General features: G+C 36.8%; 1 protein-coding gene across 8 annotated transcripts; it reads left to right on the forward strand.

The window, feature by feature from the left end:
* Positions 1 to 792: 792 nt before the first annotated feature.
* On the forward strand, positions 793 to 7,197 carry LOC149542849 (uncharacterized). 8 transcript variants are annotated; one of them, XM_089797741.1, is made up of 8 exons: positions 793 to 878; positions 1,748 to 1,884; positions 3,699 to 3,820; positions 4,699 to 4,990; positions 5,167 to 5,262; positions 5,992 to 6,200; positions 6,301 to 6,393; positions 6,554 to 7,197. In XM_089797741.1, the coding sequence occupies exons 4-8, from the start codon at positions 4,847 to 4,849 to the stop codon at positions 6,954 to 6,956; spliced, it is 945 nt and encodes a 314-aa protein (XP_089653867.1). In that variant the 5' UTR covers positions 793 to 878; positions 1,748 to 1,884; positions 3,699 to 3,820; positions 4,699 to 4,846; the 3' UTR covers positions 6,957 to 7,197. The 8 variants fall into 8 exon arrangements, with proteins under 8 accessions (XP_089653867.1, XP_089653869.1, XP_089653864.1 ...); XM_089797743.1 differs by having other exon boundaries at positions 6,557 to 7,197; XM_089797738.1 differs by having other exon boundaries at positions 4,951 to 4,990.
* The last annotated feature ends 2,494 nt before the right edge of the window (positions 7,198 to 9,691 follow it).

A 9,691-nucleotide genomic window follows, 5' to 3' on the forward strand; every position in this document is an offset into this window, starting at 1 on the left:
TGAAAAGTGTTTTGTTACTTTGCTTTGCTTTTGATTGGAGATATTTGAGAGGTTTGAGAAAATGCCGAAGGAAAAAAGTGAAACAACAAAAATACAAAAGAACAATGACATGCCAAAGAACACGATAGAACCTGACATACCAATTTTCACTCAAAAAAATTCCTATTAACCTATCAAAGATTATTTAAACTCATAAAAGGTAAGCTAACATTTATTAAATTACTTCTAATTAAATCCCATTAAATTAAAAACGAAAATTTATCCTTAAAAACAAAAGAGAAATAAAATATAAAATATTTACTCAAAACTATAGAAAAAGGTGTATGATGTACAAGTATCACCATTAGGTGAAAAAACGAGTCCATTTGGTCTTTACCCATACTATTAACAAAAACTAGCCAAAACTAGCCAGCCTTATGGGAAGCTTCCTCATCTGAAAGCAACACATGTAAGGGATGGAAATTTAGGTCATATGACGAGAAGTCCACATCAAACATTGAATATAATGGAAGAGAATCCGAAATTTCCGCACCTGTCCAGCCCTTACTTGAATGGCGAGATGGTGGGCAAGAATTTGAGGGGGCTTATCCATAATTTACTCAATTATTTATTAATGGAAAACCAAGCTTTCCTTTCTTTTTAAACTCTTCAAGTAACCCGGGTCCAACTAACTGCAGGCTCAAACCAGGGTTTCTCAATCGGAATCTGTCGGCCTAACGAAAGTTGTTTTGGGTAGATATTTGATAGATAAAATTTCCCTATAAATATCGAAACCCATCTTCATTTTGTGTATTTAGCAGAGCAGAGTCGGCGGCAAGGAGAAAAGAGGAGACCGTCCAATACTTACAAGACAAGCCTTTTCTTTTAGTTTTTGAAAGGTAAGCTCTTCATCTCTTGATTCCTGCGTTTTGCTTAAACGGTTTTTGTTTTTTTTGGGTTCTATTGCATAATCAAACGGGCAGATGATGAGGTTTTCGTGAGCTCCGCGACTCTGACTATCATTTGGTCTGCTATTTTGTTATATGGGTTGGGCTTATTCTCTAACAGGATTTTTGTGGGATTGAAGGATTAATGTGTGTTTTGATGTGCTGATTAGACCGTGATAAACCCATTTTTTGTTGGAAGGGGTTGGATCTTGTTTCTGTTTTCTGTTGCGGCTTTGCCGATTGTATGCCCTTATGTCTGGATCTGATGCCGGATATAAATTACGAGGAATTTATGTATGCTACACGTAGTTTTCTATCGTTTTTTCTAGACCTCAGTTTTTATACATATTTATGTAATTTGTTTGGCCTAGGGATTTAGTGTGTAGGTCTAGGCTTCTGGGTATTACAGAAAATCGCATTCAAGTATAAAATCACAGATATAGGGTTGAAATAGGATATAGTGTGGTGAAAGTCAATGTACATGCTTATTATTTCAGTGGCTGGTGTGCTTTTGTTTTGCTCTATTTCTTATATCTTCTATTTTTACATAGAATGATGCATTCCATCCTTGTAAACACGATGCTTTTCGTTGCTAGATGAGGTCTATTGGATTTTAAGTTGGGTCACTATGTGTTATATTTATGGATTTTGTATCGTTTATAGGGTCTGCATTTGTTTTCTAATTGCTGATTGTATTGATGATCATATTTCAAGATTTATTTGTTAATGTTTATCTTGTTAGGTATCTTTTTGATTTTGAACAAATACGTTCAGAATGCATACAGTCATGTGACACCATGTGTGTGGTCTTCTCTTTGCAGTGTTTTGGATACCTTTTACTGCATGCTAGTTGACCTACAATATGCATCATTGGATATGTAGACGATTCTAGATGAAATATGCTCACTAGCTTGGTTGTCCTTTGAAGAAATTCTTCGGTCCTCCGAACTCAAAACAGGTTTTACTAATTGTAGAGTAGTTTTCTGTCTATCGAACAGTTGCGACTGCAAGCATTCTGTTTAGTATTTGAAGTCTCAATTCAATGTCGATGGCATCATTTTCACGAATTTTCGTTAGGTTCTGTTGTGGTTCAGACCCCATTCAGAAATCAAATAAAAAAAGACATAGGCTTCAGTTACAAGAAAAGCGTGGAGTCTTATGCCTAACCTGACTTTAACCCGCTCAAAAGACTAGTTCTATCCATATGCTTTTTTATATGGGTTCTCAGTGAAAAAGGTCTTAGAAGCTCCAGGTTTATGATTCGAAGCTAGCATGCAGCCGATCTATTATTGATTTCTACAGCTGGAGGCTCTAGCGAGAAAAAAATCGGAGTTTTTGAACAGAAGCCCTGTAAATAGGATTCCAATACTAGAATGAACGGCGGGCTTAGTGAGATTCAATTCTAAAGAGGAACCTCTGAAGGAAGAATGACTTGCATATGAAACAACCAAGAGGTTCAGGGACTTGTCTGAAGATAAACAGCAAAGTATAGGTGCAGAAAACTAAACCAAAGGTGGAACCAAGAAGTGGTTCCAGTTTTTTTGAAAAGCCTTTGCTGGGTATTTGATAGGTAGGAAAATATTTGTGCGGACAGGATACGAGTCAATTCATCCATCTGGGTTCAAGAACTAAAAATGGCTATAGCAATTTCATCAAGAATCACATCTCTCTCTCTTTCCTTTTTTGTACTCAAATTCCAGACCGCAGTTTGGGATTTTGGGAGTAGAAGCAGCTGTTTCCTTTTCAATTGCAGAAAATGGCTTGCATAAAGAAAATTTGAAGTGTTATGTATAAAAAGTTAAATAAAACCACTGATTGTGGTTTTCTATCTGTTAAATGGCTTGCTGAATAGAAAGTTGTTAATTTTATATTGCCGTTCTATGCATTCCGTTTTAAATGTTTTTTTGGAATTCTGTTTTTAATGTTTTAGACGGCTTTATACGATTTCTGGCCTTGTATGGCTTTGAAGTATTTAATGTAACGGAAGGCTGAAAACACTGTAAAATCTTGAGGAGTGTGATTGCCTCTTTTGTCAGGATAGATTTCCATCTGTCACTGATTGTTCAATTTTGGCAGTAGTCACTGATGAATTTTCTAAATAGTAATAGTAGGCTGAATACACTGTAACATCTAAAGGAGTGTGATTGCCCCCTTTTTTCGGGATAGCCTTCCATCTTTCATTGACTGTTCAATGTTGGCAAGTCACTGATGAATTAAAATAGTTTTGAACTTTTTAATTTTGTTTAAGGTTGATTAATACATTTGTTGATATTTAAACAATGCACTAGAAGTTCCAGAATTATATTTGAATGGTAGAGTTTTCTAACGAAGTTAATAGGTTAAACTTTTGCAACGTTTTTGGTAATAGTTGGATGAATTTTTAATATTTTGTTGATATTTCAGTAATGGTAAGAGGTATGTTAAGAGGTATGTTTTACTTCCACAACAATTAGCTAGTATGTCATTATAAGTAGTTTTATATTTTTTGATACAAGTGGATATTGGGTACTGGAGTGTGTGCTTCTGGCTGCATCTGTGTATAGTTTTTTTGGTTGCATGCAGTCAGAAACACCCACTTAAAATTATTTTTTAGCCATTTTTACTTTTAGTAGTGTTTCAGTTGCTTCACAGTTATAGGATGCAAAAGAAAAGTGTGCTAGTAATGATTGTTTATATGGATAAATAGCATGTGGTCTTGATTTATTTGTTTTAAGGACTAATCAGACATACATTGTGTAATTTGTAATTTAATAGTTGGTGACTTTGTTGCAGTGTCATAAAATGCCTCGTTATGATGACCGTGACCGTTTTGGAAACACCCGGCTTTATGTTGGTCGACTATCTTCTCGAACACGTACACGCGATCTTGAAGATCTTTTTGGGAAATATGGAAGGTAAGATTGGTCTTTTTCTGTATGCATGTCTGTATTAAGATAAATATAAATGAAAATAGTCCACAGTAATTCTTGCTGGAGTGTCTGATTTGTCTGTGTTTTATATGTTAGCTTTCTGTTGTGAAATTTGCATTGAAGCATGTTTGTCAGCTAGGTATCTTTTTAAAGAAAATAGGTCCTTTTTTTGTCTGAATGGATTCTCTTCAGACATTTTCTTGTTTATGATTGCCTAGGTGACCATGTGCATTGGCACACATGCTCTAAACGTCCCCTTTTTGTTGTACTAGTCTGGTGCTTTATATGTGTTGGGGTGAATGCCACATCCCTAGCTTTTCTGTTGCTTTTCACATTTGCTGCCTTGGATTTTATGTCTGCCCTTTGGGTTATATTATAACTGCCTGTTATTCTTGGTTGTGTCATTTCGAGCTGCAATACTGCTATCTTTGTTCTTATCTTATTTTGTGCTTGCTGGTTGGGAAGAAGTCTTTTTGTTTGTTTCAGGGTTTAGTTAGTGAGCCTAACCAAGGCATGGTTTCCAATATATGGTATGGTTTCCCCACTTTGTGCTTTAGGAAGAGTGCCTGTTTTGTTTGTTTACAGTTAGAGTTGGCAAGTCTAACCAAGCCATGGATTTTCATGGTCTTGGAATAACTGGGATGGGTCGCGGGGATACCTCTGTAGTTTATAAAAAAAATGTTTCATTGTTGTTGGGTTGGGTAGAAGAGTCTGTTTTGCTTGATTTAGGGCGGAGTTGGCAGATCCAGCCAAGCCATGGATTTCCATGTTCTTGGTACACTGTTTCACTGTTTGTATACCTTTTAGCTGTCTGAGCTAGTTCCAGCCCAAGTTGCTTGTTAACTTGAATGATGTTGTTGAAGGTTGGTTGGCTCTTACCCGGCCTGGAGGTCAAAGGTGAGAGGGTGACCTTGGTGGAATTGGTGGCAATTCTTGCAATGGTTAATAGGAGACTTTGGCGCATCTAGACGTTCATCTTTCTGTAGTATTCTTGCGTACGTTTATGGTGGCATGGGTGCAAACTGGTGTTTGATTCATCTGAGAGCCGAAGTAACATTCCATTCGATACCTTGTCATGATGCACTGCTCACTGTTTCTGGCAAACGTTTACGCAGAGTCCGAGATGTGGATCTGAAGCACGACTTCGCTTTCATTGTACGTAATAAAACCAAATCCAATGTTTATATTTGTCCTCTTTTTTGTCACATGTAGTTTTGTAATAATAAATTTATCAGAGAAATTGCGGATATACTGTAGCTTGTTGTGGGGCCTGTTGCCTCCCTACTACTGTCATGTTTTTCCCCTTGTTTTTATCCTTTGTTTATCTGCAGGAATTTAGTGATTCTCGAGATGCGGATGAGGCAAGATACTATCTGAATGGCAAAGATTTGAATGGGAGTCGTATAGTTGTGGAGTTTGCAAGAGGGGTAATCATTTTAAGCTTTAGTTTTAAAATTTTGTACTTTGCCATGATAGCTAAAAGCAATTCACATTTGAGTTCTGTCTTGTTCTATGTTAAGTTCTGTCTTGTTCCAACGTTGAGAATAATCATTTCAAAAGTGAGCTTGGTGTCGAGGATTAGTTCAACTTCTTCCATTGATGATATATTTCTCCTGTGAAATCAATTGAATGGACTTACAATTGTCCAGTCATATAGGTCTCTCTATAGACAAATCATCAGAGTTATTCTCGATCAAAAGTGATGATAATGTATTCCAATACTATGTATGAGTAAGCCAGGGGGTTAGTGTAGACAAGAAGAGGATGAAATGTCTACACTTGATTTTTTGTTGTCTACTTAAGCTGCATCAATGGACACAAGTCCTCTGGGCAACTCGCTCTCAGAATTATTTATTATAGTCCCTCTCTCTTTCTCTCTCTCTCTCTCTCTCACACACACACACACACACACACACCTGTTGCCCCTCAAATATTGCACCTAACCCTGAAATTAGGATTAATCATCCCTGCTTTCATGTGGAATTTAACTCATGTATATTTTGTAATGATGAGTCCTGCAGATAAACTCAGAATCACCCAAACAAAATTAGTATATATATATATATATATATTATATATTGATTTATGCTCCCATTAATATGCTTTCTAAATACATTGTTATGTTCTGTTATTAATAGTTTTTATTTTGTCTGTAGGGACCAAGAGGAGGAGGAGGAGGAGGTGGATCTCGTGAATATCTAGGGAGGGGACCACCTCCTGGTTCTGGAAGGTGTTTTAACTGTGGGAATGATGGTCATTGGGCTAGAGACTGCAAAGCTGGGGATTGGAAAAATAAATGTTATCGATGTGGAGAGCGGGGTCATATTGAAAGGAACTGTCCTAACAGTCCAAAATCGTATAGCAGGTATCATTTTTTCTTTGAGTTGATTTGTGTATGGATGTTGATTTTTCAAACTAGATTCTAGTCAGAACCAACAATGTTCCCTTCTATGTATTGTATATAGGCGCGAACGCAGCCCTTCAAGGTCACGTTCCAGATCACTGTCTCGTGGACGTGGAAGAAGCCGCAGCCCAAGTTACAAGCGCCGCAGCTACAGGTATAGACAGGGTTCTGTGCTTGCCGTACATTTCTTTTTGTTTTCTTAGATTGTTATTTGTTCTGGTGCAGCTTGAAGCTCACATTCAAATAAAGTATTCCTTCACGGGGGTACTGTTTTTTGCCTGCTGAACTTAGTACTAACATTTGTTAGATATCAGTAGATCACCCAGCTCACCAAGGAGGGATGCTCGGGCTGCTGTGCTAGATGAGAGAAGATCAAGAAGCCGAAGCTATAGCCGCAGTCCAAGGAGGACTAGAAGGCATAGTCCAGCATTGGAGGATCGCAGGAGCATTAGTCCTGTATCTGACAGTCCAAATAGGCCGAGTGATGACAGAAGTAATGCCATGCGAAACAGTCGCAGGAGTGAAAGCCCTGCATCAGATGATGGTCACGGGCCAAGGGACAGTGCCAGTCCAGAGAGGGACAGCCCTGGTAGATTCCAAAGTCCAGCTGCAAATGGTAAGTCCAGCCATAGTCCATCTGCTGCTGCCAATAATCAAACTCCGAGCCCTGCAAGAGATTCACCAGCTTTGAGAGATAGCCCTGGTGCTAGTACCTAAGCTTATGATCTGCCTCGAGGCTTACATTGGTGCTACTTATTTTTAATTGAAGAGTAAAAGCTCATGCGTATCGGATTCTGGAAGATCAAATTCGCAACAGTCTATGTTTACTTTTTGTTTTTTGCTATAGGACTAAACAACTGCTGTGCCTATGGAACATTTTAAAGTGTGGTTCAATTTTTAATTGTAAATGACTTGTTGCATAAATCATTTAATTCTGGCAGACATTTTTTTGGGATCTTATCAGTACATTAACTTATTTTTTAATTATTCACTTGTTTGTAGACCCTGAAAGCATATGTTTATTGTTACTTTTGTTGTCCAAAACACTAAACATCACTTGACCGAATGTGTTGTGTCATGGACAGCTTTTTTTTTTTTTACGTGAAATTTGGATTTTCTAGAAATATAATGTTGATTATATCTGGCAGTTCTATGGGGACAGCTGATTGAGTGTGGTTTAAGGACACAATTTAAGTGCGTAAAATTCATACTGGTAAGTTTGTTAAGAATTGAGTAAGACCTGTGTTAAAATAATATATCATATATCATGTTTGAAAATAGTCATTATAATGACTTAGAAACACCAGTAAACAGTATTACTGTGATTGCACGACAAAAGTGTGCATGTCTATAGAATTTGTTCAAAACTATTCAGCAATTTATGCACATGTACATGTTCCTTGCAATTGGATCCTTGTTGCATGCCAATAAAGTTTTGCACTACGAATCAAGCCCCTTTCCTCTTTCAGTCTGATCAAAGCCATATCAGATCTTTTTAGATGTCAGAAATGACCTAATGGTTGCTATTATTTTAGTTCTCCAAATACATGCCTAGCTGATTCTCTAAAAATGGTTGATATATTGGAAGCATGTTCTGGCAATATATAAATCCATCCAACACTTGATGATCCTATCGGATGCATAATTCTTTGTTAATTGTGCTAAGTTAGGGACCTATCCTCTAGGTAATAATTTGCATTGAAAATTGAAAATGGTAATAGTTTGTAAATAGTTTTGAGTCCTGGGCTTAAACAGCAAACCTCATCCTGGCCTGATCGTGTGGTATGTGTAAATGGTGTGCCGTTTTTGTTGTTGTCGTCAGCAAACCATGTATCTGATCTGCTCGGAATTGCTCAGGGTGTGCCTGGTTTGTCTAGATTGGCATTCATAAGTATTCATATACAAACTTTCTTATATGTTCTATGACATGTATAATTATCAAATTCATCCGTCCCACAACACCACTCGTATTGGCACTTAAATCTGTTCACGGTGTGTAACGGTGATGCTATATTTCGTGTAATCATTTGCTTATGGAAACATTTAGATTAGTTATTTGCTTGTGCACCTAAGATGATTCGAGTGTGATTAATGGGTTTGTGAAAAGACGAGATATCCTTGATGTCAAGCCTTTTTTTATTGCGTTTTGGAGATATTTCAAGCAGGGCAAATTTGCTTTTTGATATTAATTCTTTAGTGTCTTTCCCAGCAGAAATTAATAAAGCAAACCACAAACTACAATTGGAGAAGGGGTACAGCGCTATTCAACCCCAGCAGAAATCGATGAAACGAGCATTAGAAACTACAGAAGGCGAAAATGCCAGTTGATGCGAGAGAAGTAACATCAATAGTTGAAGCTTGATTTTGCTGATGAACACACAAGTGGTTTGTTGGATTAGGGTAGGATAAGCTCTTGATATATTAAGGTTAAAATGCCAGCAGAAATTGATGAAACGAGCTTATAACTACTGAAGGCGAAAGTGACACTTGATGCAAGAGAGGTAACATCAATAGTTGAAGCTGGTTTTTGCTGATGAACATAAGTGGTATGTTACATTAGAATATAGGATAAGCTCTTTGATATATTAAGGTAACTGAGTTTATTTGAACTTCTGGTAAACAATTTCAAGATTACGAGAGCACAATATTCTATTAGGATAGCAGGGAGGCATGAAGACGAACTATACACCGATTATAAGTAAAAAGAAGCTAGTGCAGCTGATTAGTGACCCATGGGGGGTTTCGAGGATAAAGGGGGGGTGGGGTCCCATGAAATGGGGCTTTCTATTAAATAGATGTGGGTTTTTGAAAGGGGGCTTTCTATATTAAGGAAAAATTGAAAGCAAAGTTGAAAGCTAGTGGTTCCATTAATTATTTAGTCTGCTGTTTGGAATGTTCTTATGCAGACAGCTGTTGTTTATTGAAAAAAATGACATATGGCTCCACAATATTTCTCTCTTCTTTTTTTCTTTTATGATCTATTTTTTATCAAACCATTTCTTCTTCACAAATGATTTTGTTAGGATTTTATATGTTTATTTTATTTGGGTTGTTTGCTCCTAAAAACATTATTTTAGGGATAGTTTGTGGAACTGCGATGCTAACCAAAATAAGTCACCCCACGAAAATTATTTTGTTAGGATTTTATATCTATATTTTATTTGGGCTGTTTGCTCCTAAAAATATATTTTTAGGTAGAGTTTGTGGAGCTGCGATTCTAACCAAAATAAGTGGCACCCCACCAAAATAAGTAGCCGAATTTTTGGTAATATGTAATGTTAGAGAGGTTCCATGATTTTTATTTTTTAATTTGAAAGATTTACTTCTTAAAATTTAGGAAGGTCCGTCTTATATAAAACTACAAAAATTAGGAAGCTGTTTTATAAATTATTAGTTCCTGCAGGAAATTTATGCATTCCTTAAAAGTGAGATTTTATTAGTTTGTCTAATCA

This window comes from Cupressus sempervirens, chromosome 8 (genome assembly GCF_028749045.1).
Source record: "Cupressus sempervirens isolate cs-2001-9-10 chromosome 8, ASM2874904v1, whole genome shotgun sequence".
NCBI lineage: Eukaryota > Viridiplantae > Streptophyta > Pinopsida > Cupressales > Cupressaceae > Cupressus > Cupressus sempervirens.